General features: G+C 40.4%; 1 protein-coding gene across 1 annotated transcript; it reads left to right on the top strand.

The window, feature by feature from the left end:
• Positions 1 to 497: 497 nt before the first annotated feature.
• Positions 498 to 20,112, top strand: LOC140231208 (uncharacterized). The gene is made up of 19 exons (XM_072311354.1): positions 498 to 607; positions 1,769 to 1,942; positions 3,280 to 3,375; positions 4,058 to 4,136; positions 5,242 to 5,374; positions 6,071 to 6,242; positions 7,136 to 7,334; positions 7,872 to 8,045; positions 9,007 to 9,109; positions 9,741 to 9,831; positions 10,604 to 10,727; positions 12,711 to 12,843; positions 13,477 to 13,600; positions 14,167 to 14,302; positions 15,099 to 15,290; positions 15,758 to 15,895; positions 17,079 to 17,214; positions 17,734 to 19,638; positions 20,006 to 20,112. The coding sequence occupies exons 2-19, from the start codon at positions 1,800 to 1,802 to the stop codon at positions 20,101 to 20,103; spliced, it is 4,176 nt and encodes a 1,391-aa protein (XP_072167455.1). The 5' UTR covers positions 498 to 607; positions 1,769 to 1,799; the 3' UTR covers positions 20,104 to 20,112.
• Positions 20,113 to 21,151: the final 1,039 nt, after the last annotated feature.

Below are 21,151 nucleotides of genomic sequence, written 5' to 3'. Positions count from 1 at the left end.
TTAAACAATCAAACCTGCCTCAGCGGCTACCTGTAGTATATAGGCCTACGGCCACTAAAATAAGATTCCCTTACCAAAGTTTATAACATGAGTAGAGAGCTTGGGGGGGGGGGGGGGGGGCGGAGAACCTAAAATACAGTGTATACTCAAAGTTAATTTCCCGTACTCTGTCCAGGTCACAGGAATATTACTTGCACACACGATTATTATTAACAATGTGTATTTCTGTGGACTAGGGTCGGTGTACTTTACTCTTTTCGAAGAGTACGCCCTCAGTATGTATCCGTCTCGTTCAGCTTTAATGTTGTATTCTTTTAGAAAATTTAATGTACTCTACTACAAATTTCTTATTTACAAACTATTCAAAATATATATTTTTGTGCTAATTTTTTTTTTTAAATTCAAGTTGATACAAATTTCTGAGATATTTATTTAATTATTATATCATTAGAACACAATGTTTGATAAAATCATCATACCTGTACACCAGAAACTCGAAGAAGTCGTGCGGCGGCGCGCGGCGGTAACGTAATTAATTTTCGAATGGAGAACTCCAATGTTTACCTTCTTCGAACAGTAGGGTGTTTGTATGCTACTTTCTCTGGTGGTAAGATCCTTTTGTTCTAAAATCAATCAGTTAATTGTACTTAAGGCTCACATACTTCATGCTTCATGTTCCTTTATTTTAGGAACCCGTGTTATTAGATTGCAAACGATCGATCTGCACAAGTGAAGTGTAAGTGCAGCACTTGTGTTGTGAGAACAGTGCCTCACAGTGGCGGTGGCAGTGCAGTGCAGTGCACTGTGCAATGCAGTGCTTGCAGTGTGAGTATGGCAGTCAGTGCAGCAGTGAATACAGTAAATGAACGTTAGACCAATACCGGTAAATCTGCCTCTTGTTCGGTGGCCTCTTGCTTGTTAACTGTACGGTAGTTACTCTCTGTATGTAGACTGTATGTAAACTGTAGTGTATGATTGAGGGTACGGCAGTTGTGCACTTTACGGCCCAATTATATCGGTGCTAGATTACCCTGATCGAGCAGTGTTGACGAATTCGAGCGAGTACAGTAGGGCCTGGCCTACCTATCACTTGGGCACTGCAGGTTAGACAGCATGTATTCCACCTGTGTCTGTGCTGTGTGCATGTGTGTGAGATTTCGCATTGGGATGCAGTGTGTGTATTTGTAAACACGAGTGTGTAATCATTGACATTGGTAATGAAAGCACTTTAGTACGCCACATGTTTGCTCTATACTATAACGGTTATAACACTCTTCCCTGCGCGGTGTGATTGAAAAGAGACAAACGCCACGGGATGCATTGGCACACAACACAGAATGCAACTGGTGGTAAACTTTTGTCCTTCATTCATTAATCATGATTTTAAATGAATGGACGCTGCAGTGCTGCGCGTTATCTCAAGCAGGGGATCAATAATTAACTTATCGCAGAGGACATCGATCATGTCCACTGCCTTGGCGAGATTATTCTGTGACTTAATGAAAAAAATCCAAAATCTTATCCCGATTCGGCAGTTTGTTGTGTTTATATCATCTACACAGTCACCGATGGACACCTATATATTCTGACTGAAAACACATGTAGAATTTTAAACTTTACAAATAAAATCAATATTATGTTCTTTCACGTAGCTCCATGATTACCGTCACAATGTGAAGAATCAAAGAAGGTATGGCGGTAAGAGGCACACATTCTGATTAGGATACAAATGTATTTGTAGTCGTCTCTATCAACTCCCTTGTTGCAGCCCTTTGGGTGGATCCACCTTGGTGCCCACAATGAGTCACACCAAGTCCAGGAGCTCCAGGGAGGCCATTCCGGCGGGTCCACTGGATGTTCGGGATGCATTTTTCACAAGTCTCCTCCTCCTTGGGTTCGACTGCGAGGAAATGGAAGGAAAGTACTACACCCCATTCTCAAAGTAAGTTGCAGAGGCACCATTCATCTGTGCTATATGTGTAATATTATTTGTCCATTCACACCTATGTGTAATATTTATATAATATTGACTGGCCTCGAGGGAGATACCAGAAAATATTGCCCAAACTGAAAGAATATTGCCCGAGTCAAAGACTCGGGCAATATTCTTTCAGTGCGGGCAATATTTATCTGGTATCTCCCTCAAGGCCAGTCAATATCATAATTATTACCTATCCCCTAGGTAAATTAGGAAAATATGTGAATACGGCTATACACTATGACAAAGATCAAGCCACATTCGACTACCTGTAGATCATCACCAACATGTCGAGTAATTGAAAATTGTTCATCAATGTATATCATTCAACTCCAACTTATTATGTAGTTGTAACAGGCGAACTTCAAACATCTGAACGCTTTTACACTTTATTTTGCTTCTGTTTCAATTTGGAGAGTTGTTATAACTGATGGCCACTGTGCAGTTATTGAGCACAAATGGACTATCATTGTTTGACGCGTAGTGCTGCTAGAAGTGGTCTACCTTGTATGAGTTGATTTATCGGCGTTCTTCTGCGGTGCGTGTAATCAACACGCAGCGACGTCCTTGAATGTTTTCTCTTCGTGGTCGATCGGAATGATTACATCTAGTGCAGGGAGGTGGGAAGAGAGATTCCACTCCTTCTCTTCCCACCTCCCTGTTTTACAATGCACTCCCGTTACAACGAACACGGTTATAACAAAATTCTGGTTATAACGAAGTAAAAATTTGGGCTGCAATATCATCCTCTCTATGTATTTCTGTTGTTTATTTGTTCGGTTATAACAAAATTCCGATATAAAAAAAGAAAACTGCCGGTCCCGAGGATTTCGTTATAACAGGAATCCACTGTATATGTAAAACCCCGGATGCTCGTGATATGCTCTAATATCGCCCGATGAACTCCTGACCCTGCAAAATACCAACTGTAATTGCCTCGCTAAACTACCTCGTATAGGTAATAATTGGCACTACCTCATTACTTTCGTAACAAAATAATGAAATAAAGTGACATTGCTGTGTGCATGACTGTACATATTATTTGTCAGATTCCCTTCACTTTTTCATAACTCACTTGTGCTGCTTCAATATCTTGAGTTGTCCTGCACAAACAAGTTTCTCTTTTTTCTTCAGGGGTAAAGGGTCAAAGAACTGCTGCAAGCTTTGGATACATCCATCTTGCTCGGGTATTGATTACAGCAACTATATATGTGGAACAGTCACGCATTATGTCTTTATCTTTTTGATTGTAGACCATGTAGAGTTTAGGCATTGATTGATTATACTCCTTGTCATTCCAGAGACATGTTTGCCCTTCCCAATAAGAAGTGCTTTGAGGTGGTGATGCATTTCCTGTTTCACAAGTTGAACCCAGCCATGGCCCAGGACAAGTTCAGGTAGATATGATATGACATCTATCTTTTCTGTACCAATATTTGAAGAAGTATCCCATCCCCCCCCCCCCCAAAAAAAAAAAAACAAAAAAAAAAAAACAAAAAAAAAAAAACACTGCACAACTTGCAGGATTCATACAATTCTTATAGAGTGCTTGGAATTTTCCTTTGTACTGGTTAATGATGTTGGGAAGTTTGCATGAAGTTAGTACTCCACTGAACTAGAATATAAGTGGTATTCCTGGGTATGAAAATACTTGTGGGAGATATAGGTAATTGAATGTACAGAAATACTCTCATACATGAATTATAAACAAGTGCAGTTCATTGAGAATGGCATTGTCCAGTTGGACAGTATCATGTTTACCAAAGTGTCTTGTGGCCCTCTCAAGTAAAGGCAGCAGTGCTTGCATTGTCTCACTGACATTTGATTTAAAACCATGATACCGATTTAGTCATATCACTTAAATACTGATGGTCCCATATTGCAATATCTCAGCTTGTAGGTTTCCCTTTCAGTCTTGTGCAAGTCTGCATTAGTTTGTTTATGAGGAGTCACAAAGTGTTTAAATTACATGGAATGTAAGTGTAACCAGCAACCGAGAACAGATGCATAGCCAAAATTTATTGAAATGCTTTCAGGTCAGTCTCTAATGAGTTGTGCATGTTCATGCTTAATTTGTAGGTATTGCTGGCCAATATTTGACAAGAAGCAAGAGCAGAATTTCCGTAAAGTGGTCTACAATTGGCTGTCAGAAGTCAAGGTAATGTTGATATGTTGGCAATAGGTGAACTCATGTATAACATTGTGCAAATTTGTCTTCTGTTTATGCTGTGCCTTTCTTGTATGTCTTATTTTATCTGTGTTATTGTCATACATGTTTATGAGAGTTTCGAACCTCTATGTGCCTGATTGTAGTTTATTCCAGCAAGGCCTAGATTAATCTTACTCCAGAAATTGTAACATTTTTCTCATAAAATTTGCAACTCTGATTGTTACTGAATGTTTTGTTGCAGAGGAAGAGCAGATAGAACTGGTAAAATTCATAGAATCTACAATGGAACACAAACACACAAAATTAAAAATTTGCCAATTTTTAGACAGAAACACAAACTTTTTTCTAGTACAGTGTATTGCCAATTTAAGGATCAGTTTTGAGGTTGCCAATTACTGGACTTGAAAATTCTTCAACTTTAAAAGCAGTGACATAATTCAACCATACAGTTCGACTCGCTGCACCTCAGGGCGGTTAGTTGGCTCAGTTGGTAGCACATCTGCCTCACGTTCCTAAGGACCCAGGTTCGAACCCAAGTTTGACTGAGCAGTGTTGTATGTAAACATACCGGTACCATCCCCTCTAGCAAGAGGCAAAACACTCTGTCCCTCAGATACGATATAAAATGGAGGTCCCGTGTATGAGAGAGTCACAACTCATGCACGTAAAAGATCCCGCTTCATTCATTCATCGCAAAGAGCAGGGTGTTTAACCCAGTGAAGTGGTCCCACCTCACATCCAGCTGGACCCCGTAGCTGAATATGGGCTATCCAGCCATCTTCTCAGATGGAAATGAACAAACAAACAAACCAAAATTGAGCTAAAATGAAAGTGAATATTTTTCATTCTACCTTATGAAGTACTGTAGCAATGAATAATAACAATTATGATAAGAAGATATGGCATTCACTGCAGAAATGATTTATAATTTCTGTAAGTTTGATGGATATCACAGTTGTTTTGAACAGAAGGGGGGGGGGATAGAATTATCTTCATTGTCTTGCCACTACGTTCAGTGCACTTTCTGCACAATGTACTGCAATATAAATAGAAGAGTAATTCCAGGAATATTTGATTTATTTCTCTTCATTAGAAAGAGGAGGGAGACTGTTTCCTGCCAAGAATCGTTCCCTCGCTCTTCCTCTCACCGGGAGGAGACAAGTTCTACAACCTCCTGCTGCATTTCAGTCGCTACGTCATGCACAAAACAATCCTTGGTGAAAATGGTAAGCGTTTTTTGTTTTGACTAACTAGCAGTAATATGTTGTCATGTTCTTATGTGAATTTCATTTTTCTGCTGGTACAGATTTTTTTTTTCTACTGGTATAGATTTTGTTAGAGTAGGTTGCATGTTTGACCATGTTTTCTTTTTCTTTTAGGTAGGACCTACTATGTGTAATTTGGGGCCACTGTGCCAAGGTTAGATTTTATTTTTTCATCAGTCAATGTTTTCTGGTTTTCTTGACAAATGAGAGTATTTTAAAGATGTAGTGTGTGATACGTGGAAATAGCCTCTTGTCTCTCAAATTTGTAAAAGTTTTGTTATTTGGGTGTTGTTGTTGTTGTTGTTTTTTTTTTGGGGGGGGGGGGGTAGAGAGTCAGAATACATAAATGGTCAGTGGGGATGTTTTGTTTGTAGGTTCCTTGATTTTACAAGTGAGTAAAAGGGCATCCTGAAATATATGAAGTGTCACAGTGGAATCTGGGCCCCATCTTGTAAAGTGATTTTACGAATTATTCAAGCTGCATTAATTGCAGCTAATATGGCAACACCAGCAGCTGGGAAGCAACCCCTCACTTTTCAGTTGTTGCTGCAGTAGCTTGTTGTTATGGCAACATATGGTATTTACAGCAAACATCTTTGTGAAATGGGCCCCAAACGGGAGATAATACGTCACATCATTGTTTCTTGCCGAATACAGGAGCCAAGGAGCGCGAGTTGCTCCTCTACCCAGAGGTCCCAGCCAAGAAGCCCCACCTTGTGGGCTTGGTGGGGCGGGGCCTGCAGGCCAGCTGTGTGCGGCACCGGAACTCCTTCCTGGCTCAGCTGCAGCAAGATCTGATCCTTCAGGAGCAGTGGAGTGCCTATGCAAAGTATGTGACCCTTTGGTAACTCTTTCTCATTCAGCACAATAACTTAAATGTCAAGGACACTCTTCTTCCTATTTAAAGTGACTTCAGTAAAAGGATTAGAGTCATATTACAATGGAACTTTGAGTACAGGGCAGTGCTCTTTTCAGAGTCAAGCATGTGTTAATTTTTTTCTTTTTTGTTTGTTTTGAACTTTCGTCACTGCCAGCCAATTGTCATGTTATAAGATGCAGCTTTTTGTTTGGAATAAGATTTAATATCTGAAAGGGGGCTCTCAAGGTTATAACTCTCATTTTTAGATCTCTTTAGACAGCAATTGACATACTAGTGGCATTTCTCAAGTTGCCGACAAAGCTGAATTCATATTATTGGAAGTTTAAATTCTCCTTTGAATGGGTACCACACATTTTGACTTCCTACAGATGGAAAGGCCTAAAAGTTTCCTCAGCTTGCATGTTATTCACTAGGAATGTGGATACTTGTATTATATATCCTTAGTGAGCACTTCATGCTATGATGAGCATGTAGTTTCTTTTGGCGACTACATCCCCTCATGATGTTTTGCAAAAGGACTACCTGCATCGCTGGACCTCATTTGCAAAAGATTGTTGTGATCTTGAACAGAAATGGGCTTATTATTGTGCAAACTAAAAGCCATTAAGTGTAACATATCAGAGTATGCCACTTCCTGTTGCTGAATACATTGATATCACTTATTGTGACAGGTTTCTTTCTCTGAATGTGCAAAAATTTCTTTGTTTACCCAGCCTACTGCTGCTAGTGCAATGCACATACTGGTTGCACATACTGCATAAAAAAAGAACTGCTTGTGCATACACACTCATTAATTGTGGCCTGATTTCTTTTCACTAACCCATCCGTGGCTCACCTCGAAGGGAGCTAGTGTCGGACTACAGGCGTCTGACCAAGCAGGTTCGTGAATTGGAACAGCAGATTCGGCAGGAGGAGGCGCTGCTGATGGAGCAGGCCCAAGCCAGAGGGAGCCCTTCGCTTAGCAAGCGCCGCCGCTCGGGAGCACTGCTGGAGGCGGAGTGGGATATGATGGCCATCAAGAGGACACAGCAAGTCCAGAAAGTGAGGCCAACTTCACTTAAAAGGAAGCTCCACACCATGTTTGAATTGATTCATAGAATCGAATCAAACATAGAGAATTATAAAAGTTTATAATCACAATTAGACAAAATGTTAAAGGGACAATCAATCACTGGTACTATCCATTTAGATTGGGCAATAATGTTGAAACTTTGGAACTCTTCCATTGCTTTGCACATATGTGCAGTTTACTACAATCAAATGTTCTTTTCTGCAGGGAGTTTGTTGTTTGATTAGAAGTTAGCAATGTTTTCTTATTTTGTTCATTGTTTCACATTTAAATCATGTGTAAAGTTTGAATTGTCTTGCATTGCAATTGATATTAGAAATAAATTTGCAAAACCTCTTAATTTAAAGAGATACCACCAGTACTATTTCTTCTCGCTGAATTTGCATTTGCCACACTGGAATTTGTTGCCAAGATGAGGGCTGCACCCTTGTGCTTCAACCAAGTGGATACAAAATTTGAGCAAAGCATTTCAAAGTGGCTTAAACTCTTTCCTCGAATTCCGTTCTCAGGTGCGGGACATGTGGACGACAGTTGGGAAGTGCCTTATGAACCAGCGGCATGAGCGGGACGTGGTGGAGTCAATCTTGGAGGGCGCGGCCAGTCGGTACCGTGTTGATGGCTCTGAGCTGAATGTCCAGGTGCCAGAGATGCTCCTCCGAGAGTGCCATAAAGAAATAGAAAAGGTAAAAAAAAAAACAAGTGGAAGAGCATGATACTTGGTATATTTCACAGTATTTTCATTTTTGTGAATATCACAGATGGACCAATATTCGCGAAATTAATAAGTTATAAAAATATCACCTAAGATAACACATTTTTTATATGCATTGCATTCTGTCTCCCAAGATGAGAAAGTACTCACATTTCCCTTTGAAAAGAGGTCACCATTCTCTCTCATTCCGTCAATGTTGTTCGCTATAGTGAATACAACCATAAGCGCAATTGTCTTATAAGTTCCAATTCACAAAATGTGTGATGTATACAGTGGATTGAAAAGGAGCACAGCTGCACTGAACATTGGTGGAGTGTAGATTTATTGACAGGTATTTGCTACCTTCAACGTAACTGGGCAGACCACTCGGGTAAAAATCATTCCTCTATGCTGGATTGATCACATTACTGTTCATCTCAAGACTGATAACAACTATCTGAAATATTCAGAGGAAAGTAATATGTGTGTCGAGATGTGGTAAACCCATTGTATATGACTTTTTGTTTTATTCCTTGGTTCATCTGTTTTAGAGAGGAAGAAAATTTTATTTGTTTTGGACTTCATCCTTGTTTGGGAATGGAATTATAGCAGAACAATGAAATATTATCCTCATGCAATTATGCGTAGACACTGTATTGCGGCTTATAGGGATCAAATGCTACATTTGTAAATTTGGTTATGTACTGCATACAAATGTATTTTCTGTGCATTTTCATTATATTCACATAAAGCAATGGGGCATAGTTTTGGGTGAATGAATATCATTGTATCTTTTGTACAGAGTATACTTTTGCCATTGCTCCTGTTACATGCTAGTGACGAGAATAATATATATAAATATGCTTTTCTTCTCTCTTTTTATTCTTCAAATTTGGTTCGGTTTAGACTTGGTGATAGTTTCTTACTTTTGGTTACCTTTTTCTCAAATGCAGCGGAACGTTGGCAACACGTACCAGGGTGGGAAGTTGAATTTGGTGTCCCTCATTCAACTCTGGAACCTGTCTCTCAGATTGTACTTGGAGAAGCTTCATCAAGGTAAGCATTGTCCTTCAGAGAACAGGATAGAGCCTTGCAGTTTTGTCTTTCTCTTCGTAGTCATCAATTCACCTTTCCCCTTTCATTTCTTAGGGCTAAGTATAGAATGTTGCCTTTAGGGGATTACTTTCAGGAGAAACTAATTCAGTTATGTTCTCAATCATTGCTTATACAAGTGACCAGTTTTCTTGGTCACATGGACAAGCGATTAATGATACCATTAAAAATGAAGATGATTGTTCATGACATTCACAAAATAATTTTGCAGGCCATGCATGCTAAAAGGTACTGTCAGAGTGAAAGAGTTATGTGGGGACTTAGTGTTACATGTGTGTTTAATTTCTGTCACAGATTGTAATTGTGCAAGACAAAGAGAGTCAGATTTCATTTGATTGTGTGTTCCATATCTTAGCACCACTTGAATACATGATATGTTGTCATCCTTATTCATGCTCAAGTAGGAGCAAAGCTTTGCTGTTCTCCTCTTTTCCCCATGAATGTACCAGGGCCGTAAGTCACAAAACAATCCTATGAAATGTTGCTGTACTTATGACCCAACTTCTATGTGACTGTGTATGTTTGCTATGTTTTGCAGTTAATATATAATATTTATTGTATGCCTCCCCTACAGCTCCCATTGCTGACTGTGACAGCATTCAGCCCAGTGTTGTGACTCACGTCCACACCCACCATGCACATTTAACCAACCTCCAGGCCCTAAGGTATGTTAGACTTGACAAGCATCATAAGACACAGCTCTTTTCTTTTTTAAATTTTTGAAGGCGGGTCCATGCCATGTCACCGTGTAGAGAGGAAAAAAGTATTTTACAATATTTAGCCATCATATTAGTCCTTTCTGCTTACAGGAAATGTAAGCCTGCAATAGATGTGATTTGGATGAAATGTAGAAATGGAATTTAACAGAAGTAATCACTTGACATTGAGAAATGTTATTTCAGTTTTCATTTTTGTTTTACAGTACTAGTGGCTAACCCTTACATGCAGCATCTCTTCATCTTCAACTCCAAATGTAAGGCCTTTCTCTCTCATTGTCTGGTATCGAACTCTGATTACAATGATCATAATGCATATTGCAGATTAGAACAAATTTGTTTGTATCAGGAAGTACTTTTCTTCAACAGCTATTAATCAGTATGTAAGTAGGATGTGTGAATTTCTCCTTGTTACTGAGAGTTTGTGTTTAGGTGACAAATGCTGCCCAAGCGAATTTTGGAACAGTTGAATTGCCCTCTGTTTCTATGACACATAAACATTTGCTAATCAGTGTGGAACTACGATATATAAATGTCATTTGTAAAAATTATCTTTGAAAGGGGAGATAACCAGAGGCTAATGAAATTCAAATCGGTAAGTTCCAGCTGAATGCATGAGAACATGTAGCAGGTGGCTGTCATAGACAAGTGACCATTATAGGCAAGTTTGACTGTCCCCCACCAAGCTGATTCTCCCAGTTATCTCTCCTGCCCTCCGCAGGTCATCCATGAGCCGAGAGGTACTCCCATCCATCAAGTCATCCATCAAATCACTGAACCAGCAGCTGCAGGTTGGCAGGGATGTCCCCACCAGGGATGGCAGCCCCAGAGGTGCAAGGAGTCATGTAAGTTGGTCTCATCGTCGCCAGCAGAAGCAGCAGCAGCAGCCCGTCCCTTTTTCCTATCCAGACTGTTCAGTTGGGGTGGGTGGGAGTTGAGTCGGCTGACTTTTGATTAATGTGAATTAATAATGCTATGGAAGTAATGTACCTGTGACAGAGCAACCAAACAACCAATGTTTTTTTTATGCCTCCGCCAACGAAGTGGCCGGAGGCATTATGTTTTCGGGTCGTCCGTCCGTCCGTACGTCCGTACTTCCGTACGTCCGTACGTCCGTACGTCCGTACGTCCGTCCGTCCCGTTTTGTTTTTGTCGATATCTCAAGAACCGTGTGGTGGTTTTGCATCAAACTTGGTATGAGGGTATATCCTTGGGGGATGATACTTTGTGTGGATTTTAGGGTCACAGGGTCAAAGGTCAAAGGTCACAGGTTATTTTGTGAAAAAAAAAAATTGAAATTTCATGTTTTTCTCCATATCTCGCAAATGGTTCAAGGTATCTTCATGGAACTTAGTATATATGCTTGTACCGATGGGCAGTGATTATCTAGGGAAGTTGGGGGTCATGGGTCAAAGGTCAGGGGTCAAAGGTCAAGGTCAACTCCTCAAAATATAACTACTTTCCTTATATTTATGCAGTGCCTGAAGGATTTTTTTAAAACTTGATGTATGCATGTATAACCCAATATATATTCTGTGGGAAGTTTCTTGCCAAAAGGTCAAAGGTCAAAAGGTCAAAGGTCAAGTGAAAGTGCTAAATTGCACTTTTTCCTCCATATCTCAAAAATAACTCAAGGTATTGTCATGAAACTTACATATTTATGCATGTTCTACCTAACAGTGATTCTCTTTGGAACTGTGGGGTCAAAGGTCAAGGCCAGGTTTCGATAATACTATTTTACCATTTGATACTGAAATTATACTTTTTCTCAATACCTTGAAAATTACTCAATGCATAAACTTGTAAAAGGGTCAAAAGTCAAGTGAAAATCATCAGTTCCCCCAAATACCTGCACTCTTGATGTTTTAATCATTCATCCAATTGAACCTAGTTCTAGGAAAGTGAACATTCAGCACATTTGTGGCAAACCTGTCATTTTAATATTTTGCCAATTGTGTGAAACTGTCATCACACATTGTCAAGACATTGTACTATAGACCTATTAGGAGAACCATGTATTATGGCGGAGGCATACACCAGTCGCCGTAGCGACATTTCTAGTTTTCTTCAAGTTTTTTTTTAAGGATTAGGCAATGAGGATAGAGTGTCTTGAATGAGGGCACTGTCACTACTTCCTACGGACTAGAACTAGAGATCTCTCCAGCATGCTCTCTAACAGGTGGCTAGTGGATCATGAAAAGGAAATTATTATAGTCTACATGAAGAGTCTGCCACACATGGCTAGTGGAACGTGAAAAGTAAATTCTAATAGTCTACATGAAGAGTCTGCCATACTTACAAACACAGCTGATCATGACAAAGATGTACTCTCCTAGTCTTGGCTGTCTGTTGGGAAATGCGACTGTATGCATAGAGGGTAGTATGCACAGTGTCCTTACTCTTTGCCCAGAAAGCACAAAGGGTAAACTGGTCCTTCCTTCACAGTACCTTCCCATCCTGTCTACTGCCAGGGAGTTGATATGATATGCTTTGAAGATGGATTTGTATGTGTGTATTTGTGTGTGTGTGTATGTGTGCTTTTCACTCATGTTTGCCTTTGCAGAGTGGGATACAGTAGATATATTCTCCATGTTTTGAATATTGCATACAGTTGATGTATTTTTATAGCAGAATAAGGAATCGATGGGGGGGGGGGGTGGGGGGAGGGACGCCCCTGAATCATTTGTAACGTACGTTAAGTTAAACTACACCAAATCAATCAGGTGCAATTTGTTGCTCATGATGTTGTCATTAATATAAGAGATGGCAACCAGTAAATTGTGATCATTTTGGGGATTCCTTTTTTTTTTCTCCCTCTAACACCACAGTTTTTAGAGCAAGGCCTGTGGTTGCTACCGGCAACCCCTCCAGTATCGTTTGAACCGGCCAGTGTGGCTCAGGCTGGCATCGACACGCCCACCAGACCAATCTCGGGGGCACTTGGGAAGACCTCTCCCACAGGTAAAATGTGCACAAGAACTAAGTCTAAGAAATCTTTCCCCCAAAGAATACTCTACTCTGTAGTCGTCCACTTGCTAAAATCTTGTAAATTTCACCTTTTTTTTTTTGTAGAAATGTAATAAAAAAATGTAGAAACCTTGTCAGCAATGATGACTTGTTCTATGAAGGACAAGAATTATATACTACATTAAAGACAATCATTATTTTGTAGTATTTATCAACCAATGGGAGTGTTTTAAGTAATGACATATTCTTCATTGCAACAGAATTTTACTGTTTTTTTTTATATTGATCTTTGTGTTCAAGTCAAACTGTATGTGGATTGGAATGTCTTTTGAAAGGGGAACATTGACCCAGCAAAAAGTTCTTTCAATAAAATTAGTGAAGTAAAAGCAAAAGACCAGTTTTGAGAGTTATCCTTACTATATCCATACTATATGTTTACTAATATGATAGTGAAGATATTCAGTCAGACAAAGTGCAATAAAGATTTAGAATTTTTGGCAACTCATGTGCACAACAGATGAGAATTGTTGTTTAAGCGACGCAGTGCAGCAGATCTTGAGAAAGATGAGTGTCAACACTGTGCCTCACAGACACCCTGTGATTTGCTCTATCCTCTACCTGCTGCAGTGGACACTCCTGAGGCGGTGTCCACCCTGCTCCACACTGTGGGCCGAGCCGTCCAGCAGCAGGGCAGCCTGACTCAAGGGACACCAACCTCTGCTCTCAAGCTCCTCAGAGACCAGATCAACAGGTGCGGATCTGCCAGGGAAATCCAATGTCCAGTGATCTTTGCAAAATTTTCTTCCTCTTTTTTTTTTTTTTTGGGGGGGGGGGTTATTTTTTTTACATTGTTGTTGTTTGTAAAATTATGTAATATCATCTTCAGGGAGATAGTTCCTATTGCAAAACTATATGTACCAACCAGATATAGCAATAAAGTGCAAGATCTGATTTCACATCAACAGCATGAGAAAGTAAAGATACAAGCATTGTTTCCTCTTAACCCTCAAATATTTAAGGGCAGATTCTCCAGAAGTCTCAAACTTAGTTTTCTACCATGGGCTCCCATTATAATGAAATCCTCAGAACCAGCAGTTTTCTTTTATTATAACTGAACAAATGAACAATAAAAAAAACAAAGAGCCGGTAATGTTGCTGCCTGATTTTTTATTTCGTTGTAACCGGAATTTCGTTTTAACCATGTTCGTTATGGCGGGAGTGCACTGTATATGTCCCTGTGCATGGAAAGAAGTACTGCTAAGGAAATATATGCTGATAAATTTATGCTGCATTTATGCTTTGTGCTTGAATGGTCAGGCCTTCCAAACTGCCCAAGCCCGTCCTCCATGAAGCGAGCCAGAAGATTGACCGGCGGCGAATCAAGTCTGCCCCCGCTAAGGCGGGGAGTAGCGGGACCGAAGAGACGTTCCTGAATGTGGAAGATACACTCAAGGTATGGCATGTGCTTGCATTTCTTTATTTGTGTTTATATATGAAGGCATGGTATTTGCGTTTCTCTGTTTGTCTGATAACTCAGTGTGTCTTCCCAAAATATGTACACTGGTAGTCCATTCAGCAATAAACTGATCAAGATTTTGAGCTTTGATATGATGTGATTAGTCTGGTACACATTAAAAAATAAAAATAATTGATTAGTTTATTGCAAAATGCCACAGCATATCAGACATGATGTTGTATTTTTATAGTCTCTGTGAATAATAGTTTTACCCACAAATTCCTGTATACTTGATGTCGAGATTCACTTCCGTAACTTACTGCAAATGACATTTGGAGTTGTCCCTTGTTTGTACTGTAAAAGCTATGTGATTATTTTAGCGTACAAATATTTTTGCAAAGGAGAAGATCACAGACATTCTTGCGAGACATTGTTTTCGTGATCTGACACCAAAGCTATTGTAAGTGCACTAACGCTTGTCCGTTCACTCTGCCACCTCGCTGTATGTACTTGTATACAACAGAGTGCACAAAGATACACATATGTACATGATGCAATTAATATCAGGTTGCGATATTTTGCTTGTTGTTATATTTGCAGTCCAATGGCGATTTGCGAAATTAGTGAAAATTAACTCTCGCCAAAATGACAGCTCTAACAATAGCTCAAATGAGCTTTTGCAATCATTCACTGCGTAGAGTACATTGCGCATCATCCGATATGCATCTTTTGGAAAAGTTTTTTTTTTTTTTTCCATGTTCTTCTTGTTTATTTTTGACCGGTTTAACGATAGCAAGAAGAAACACACCGAACAGAGACCTCCCATGGGAGCCCCAGCTCATCTACAAGCATGCGTGGCCCGGATCATGGCATGACACAACCCCGTAAAGCGGCCAAGGAAAGCCGTACAGCGCCCTCACGGAAGTCCAAGGCTTCTCTCATGAGGGCCACTCCAAAGCAGAGTGCAAGGAGAGTAGGAGGACTGGTGAGGCGCTCATCATTCTTTTATTTCTTAACATCTTTTTTTGTCAGTCCATGCTGCATGAGTACTGCCTTGACCCTTATTCAATCTCACTTGATTTTCAGTGACATCAAATTTCTTTTTTTTTTACCTTCCAAATGTCATTTTCATCTCCTTTTTTTTTTTTTTTTTGTACTAATGCAACAGGAATGTATATGTCTTTGTTAACTTACTGTTAAAGTAGAAATTTTTGCGATGTTGAAATTTTCGCGCATTTCACGTGGCCAGAAATGAGTGCAAAAATAAAAGCAAGGGAATATTTTTACATGCCATATGTTTCTGCAGTTGATATCTTGATTCTGTGGAATTTACAAACATGTGAATCTCATCTTACCCCACCGAGCATGAAAAATTACTCACACGAAAATATCCACTTTTACAGTATTTGCTTATTTAATCATTCTCTTCATTTTCTCTATTTCTGCTCTCAGCATGGGGCATCAAAATCAAGTAAGAAGCAGTCAACCCCATCGTCTACTTCTCACGTTGGCATGTCTCCACTGGCCAAGCCAGTGGGTGTCCCCACAAGCTCCTCAGTGTCCAGGGCCCATGATATGCTCATTGATCAGGTGAATGAATGACTGAATTTAAAGGGAAGGTACATCCTGATATGTTGCTTTGTGTGAAAACAGAAAAATCTGAGAAGTAGATCAGTTAAGAATCAGACAAAAAAAAAAAGTCATGAACTGTTCAAGTTTAGAGAGCAAGACAAATTGTCAACTTAACAGTCTGACATCAGTTATCCAGCCATCTCTTATCCAGACTTTTCTGTCATCCCAACTTGTTAACGCAGTGAAGACAAAAAAAAATTTTTATTTCAATCTCAATGAAAACTCCTACAAATTCTCTTGATATTCCCAACAGAAACTTGTTATGCGTTTTGCATGAAAATATTTCAGTTTTCTTAAAAGAAGAGACTATAATTTTACGTTGGCTAGCGTAGATTACACTGATCTTTGGGGTGTACACTACCCACTTGGCTATGACTGAGTCAGCAGCTGCATGTACATATACTATAAAAATGATTTCTCCGATATCTGGCCGAAACGCTTATCTGGGCGGGCGCCGGTCCCAACATGGCCAGATAACAGAAGTCGGGCTGTATTGATGTGGTTGGTAGGCTAGTCATACTTCAAACCATAGGAGACAAACTTGTAAGATACTTGAGACAGCTTGACAGAAGAGAGTTACTTCAAAATCTATTCTTGAGAAGTACTGGTAGTCAAGTGGGTAATATGAGAGGAGCAAGATCTTCAGATCACGAAACCAAAAACTTTGACTTCACACAAGAGCGAATGTAGGGATGTGAAAAATAAGTGATTAACATTAGCATCTGTTATTGCTTTTCAATGCAAGAATTCTCTACACAGATTTCATGGTGTGATTTTTTAAATCTATGTGTAACTTCTTTCATCTGCATCTGATATTCTGACGTGTTACTGCCATCTTTGATAGATAAAGACTTGCAAGAAAGCAACTTTTTATTTAGTCAATTCTGTCTAAGTTGACTTCATTTTATTTGAATTTCACTAAAGCTTAAGGTAATCATATAGCTCAATCATGAAAACTGTGAGTTAGTAGCATGATGGAAGTGAATTGTTGCCAAATGTCAAGACATTTTCCCCATTCCCAATAACATTTAACCCATGCAGTGTTGTCTGTATTTTTTTTTTTTGTTGCTTTGTTTTCTACATGTCTCACAAATTGTAAATGACCACACAACAATTATTACCTCAAACCCCTCAACCTCAGATTGCTGATGCAGTTGTTGGAGCTGCGAATGGGTCACAGGAATTCAAGGGCCTGATGGACACGCCCCCATCCTCGTCAATGGGCCATGGGAAGTCCCCCATTCCCCATGCTGTGGAAGATCCCTTATCCGAACTTGGTACGTGGTGCTTATCATGAGGCCATCCGTATACATTTGGTGATTGCTATTTAGTATTGGTGAAGGAAGTCATTTCCCTAATCTTTGAGATTTGGCTACACCAAACCTTTTTGTTGTTGTTTTTGTTTTTTCTCAGTGCTGTTGGAATGCTATCACAATCAGGAATACGTGGCTGTTTGAAAATGAAATGACAGAACATGACATATGTCTGTGATAATTGCTTCTTTGCCTCTGATGTGGATTATCAACTCTTAAGGGATGAGATGGACTTTTGTGATGTCAAACTACATAGACATGAGCATTCTCTTTAAATCTTTTATGCAAAAGTATCATTACTATCTGCTTCTTGAGTGACAAGTTCCATATGAGAGTAAGCAGAAGTTATACGAATTGAAAATTAGAAACTTGAACTCTACTGTATTCAAATTTGAAAGCGGACATTGATTACATTTATTTACTTTGCTGTTAAAATGAATTTTGTGTGCTGATTTTCTTGTTTCATGATTTTGATAATTTCAGATCAAAGTGCCTTCATAACAAGAGATAAGCTTCGCCATTCGCCAGTCTCAGTGTCGGCGCAGCACACAACGCACAGGACTCCAACAGTCACAGACTCGACCAAATTGAATGGAGAAAGTCCCGTCGCATCAAAACAAACCGACCGAGATGCCTTCATTACGAGAGACAAGCTGCGTCACTCCCCAGCCTCAGTTCTAACACAATACACCGCACAAAGGACTCCCACTAGAGCAAACTCTGCGTTAGGTGAAGAAAGCATCATTCCCTCAAAACAGACCGATAGGGACGCATTCATCACAAAAGACAAACTTCACCATTCCCCCGTCTCTCTCCCATCGGAGCATTCCTCACAAAGGAAACCCGGGAGTGCTGGTTCCAGATCAAGGGCGGGGCAATCAGCTGACACTCCTGTGCGTGACAAAATGGGCTCTCCTCCGGATGCAGACGAGCAACTTCTGACAGGAATGGAAAGCTTGGTCAATGGGGACAATGAGTCGCCTGTCGGCAGCCTGATTAATTTGGACGCGTCTTCACCGGCACAAGAAGAGTTTTATAATGGGAAGCAAACTGACACACATGGTGTCGAGTTGAGAGATCTCAGTTTCAGGCTTGCAGAGGGTTTAAGTCTACACCAAGGGACACCACCAGAGGGGAGACACACGCCCAATATCAATAACTCTGCTTCCCTACTAGACACTGGGTCTCCATTTTACTTGGACGCTGACAGTTTTAATTCATCCCCACTTGGCAACGTGGGTAGTGAACCATCATTTGATGGAACAGATGGTTTAGTCAGCAACACTCCAGCAAAAGTCACCACCCCTCTAGGGCTCATAGAGATGGACCAGCAGCTGTCTGAGATATTTGGCACCAGGACGCCACAGCTGCCTGGAAGGTTGCGAGGCAGAGTTAGCAGCGCTTCACCAACTTTCATATCAAACAGAGACTCTGCAGGTAAAGGCATATCACCGAGTGTTGACAGAGTCAAGGCAAACCTTGATCTTGGCTCCTCGCCACTCTCAGAAGAACTGAGCGATGTTCTGCAGGGAGACATGTTCAGTGTTGGCTATGAAAGCAAGGAGTCTGACGAGATCAAAGCAAAATTTCCAATCAGGGAGAATGTACGAAAGTCTGGCATCATGTCCTCTCGCAAGGATTCGGCACCACCCAAGAAGCATGGGAGCAACGGCTCCCAGAAATCGGTGACTTTTTCGGATCACGTAGATGAGCACAACATCAGCTCGCGCAGTGTTGCAGATGGCTCTTTCATCGGTGGAGAGGTTTTTGACGACGATGGGACAGCCACTCCGTTGGGGATGCACTCTGCCAGTGAATCCAGCCATACGTTACCCACGTCATTCACCAATGGGTCAACCACTGCACCCTCACCTTCACTGGACGGGAGCAAACTCCCCGACACTTATGTGAGCCCCTTGCCCAATGGGAAAGTGGAGGGGAATGTCTTCAGCCTGGACGATCCCTTGGAGGACGACCAGGACTCCCTCTTGGAATCGTCGGTCAGGATAGAAGACCTCCTCGTTCACGTTTCTCCAGCCATAACACCCTCCGCCACACCCAATCTCCGTGGAAGCCGGATGTCATCCAGCCGTCTTTCGTCTGCCTCTCCTGGTTCCATGTCCAGGTCAGCCTCCAAGCCCACCTATCTCCTCTCCCCACATCTGAATGATAGCTCGGGGCTATCGCTCCCTGCGGACATCTCTGGTCTCTCTCTGGACAACGAGGGCCTCCTATCCACACATGATGCATCCATCTTAAAGGACAGATCAAACTCGCAGCTTATCACACCGGACAGGAAAGCTACACCAAATTTGAAATCTTCACAGCTTTTAAAGCCACACAGCATTCAGAACTCGCCTAAATCGGCTCTGGACTTTGACATATTAGGTGAGATGCTTTAATATCGTACATGTGGTCAAATGAGAAGCTTTTTGGCAATATTATATTAACATCAAAACAATATTTTTTATCCACACTTAATGTAAAGGAAGAACAGTTTTTTTTTTTCCTGTTAAGGCAATTTAATATTTTCTTTTCAATACATTGTGTATCATAACAGACATTTGGACATGAGATTGATGTACAAAAAATGTTTTACTAAAAATTGCATTCTTTATAAATTTAAATCATATCATTCACAGAACTTAGAAAAAGAGATAGCACAATTTGTCAAAACACAGTAGCATATCATTTATTTATTCGCACATTTTTGGTTTGTTTTCCTTTTTTCCATCTTTCTCTCCCATCGTGACAGATGAAGACGAGTCTGTTCTTCTTCCTTCCTCTCCCTACGGACAGTCCCCGCTGGCTCACCCACCAACAGCAGCATTGGGGCAGCTGATAGACTTCTAGTTTGTTGCCCCATCACTGTGTGTGTGTGTGTGTGTGTGTGTGCATATATATCTGTCTTGTTGGTTGTATGGGTGTCTGTGTGTGTTTTGTGCATATGTCATAACTTCTTGCGCAATACACAAGTACATTTGTAGTCTACAAGTTCTTTGAGCAAATGCTCCCTCATGTATTTTTCTGTTTGTTTTTTTTTTAAGTGCTGCGGCTGCTTTCTTTTTCCCTGCCGTATCTAAGAAGGAACAACCCCATGTGGTGTAGAGACAAGATATATAGAACATGTACAGTATATGAAATAATTTTTTTAATGAAATGTGACACAAAAATCCATCTATCTAAAGATAGACTGTACATAACGCTTTGCTTTGTAATAATGATGAATAAGGTGCCATGTGTTTGTTAATGTTACGTTTTTTAAATCATGATGAATTTTGACTGCATTTGTACTTTGGGCCAGCCAGAAGCAAACAATGCAAGGTGGGATTAAAGGTTGTTGTGGAAGTTGTACGGTGGCAACACTCTGCCTGAAACTGAAAACAGTACAAAATGATCTGTTCCAGCAATTGATGAGCCAGTATAAACATGTGGTAAAGTGACAGAAATGTGCCACATGTACAGAAGAAAGCACATCAGATTTCTTGTGTGAAAATCAAAGTATGATCAAAGTTTCCCCGACTCTGCAGGAGGCTTCCTAAAACTTTGATATCTCTTCACGTCTTGACAAGAGAGCATAAAAATCTCTCCCATTTTATAATAGGAATAATTCGTGCTCACCAAGATGCGCATAACGTGCAAGTTTCTCCTCAGCGGAATGTCCCCGATTTCAGTGGGTGAATGTTGGCAGCCCTGTGAGCGTGTAGAAATGCATGCATGTTTCCTCTGCAGGAAGAGAGTGGTCTAAACGTCAAATGTTGACAAGACAGTTGTTTAGAAGAGGCAGTACAGTGCACTCCTGTTCTAACGAACATGGATATAACAAATGCTCGTTACAACGAAGTAAGAATTCAGGTCAAAAGATTATCATCTATGCACATTTACATACTTAACTTCTGGG

Source organism: Diadema setosum, chromosome 7, assembly GCF_964275005.1.
Source record: "Diadema setosum chromosome 7, eeDiaSeto1, whole genome shotgun sequence".
NCBI classification, from domain to species: Eukaryota; Metazoa; Echinodermata; class Echinoidea; order Diadematoida; family Diadematidae; genus Diadema; species Diadema setosum.
The sequence above is the reverse complement of the archived record's forward strand: the minus strand, read 5'-3'. Positions and strand labels throughout refer to the sequence as shown.

Coding starts and splice junctions, on each gene's coding strand:
- LOC140231208 (XM_072311354.1), top strand. CDS start 1,800: ATGAGTCACACCAAGTCCAGGAGCTCCAGGGAGGCCATTCCGGCGGGT. Junction 1,943..3,279: donor TACTACACCCCATTCTCAAA/GTAAGTTGCAGA, acceptor TTGTCATTCCAG/AGACATGTTTGCCCTTCCCA. Junction 3,376..4,057: donor ATGGCCCAGGACAAGTTCAG/GTAGATATGATA, acceptor CTTAATTTGTAG/GTATTGCTGGCCAATATTTG.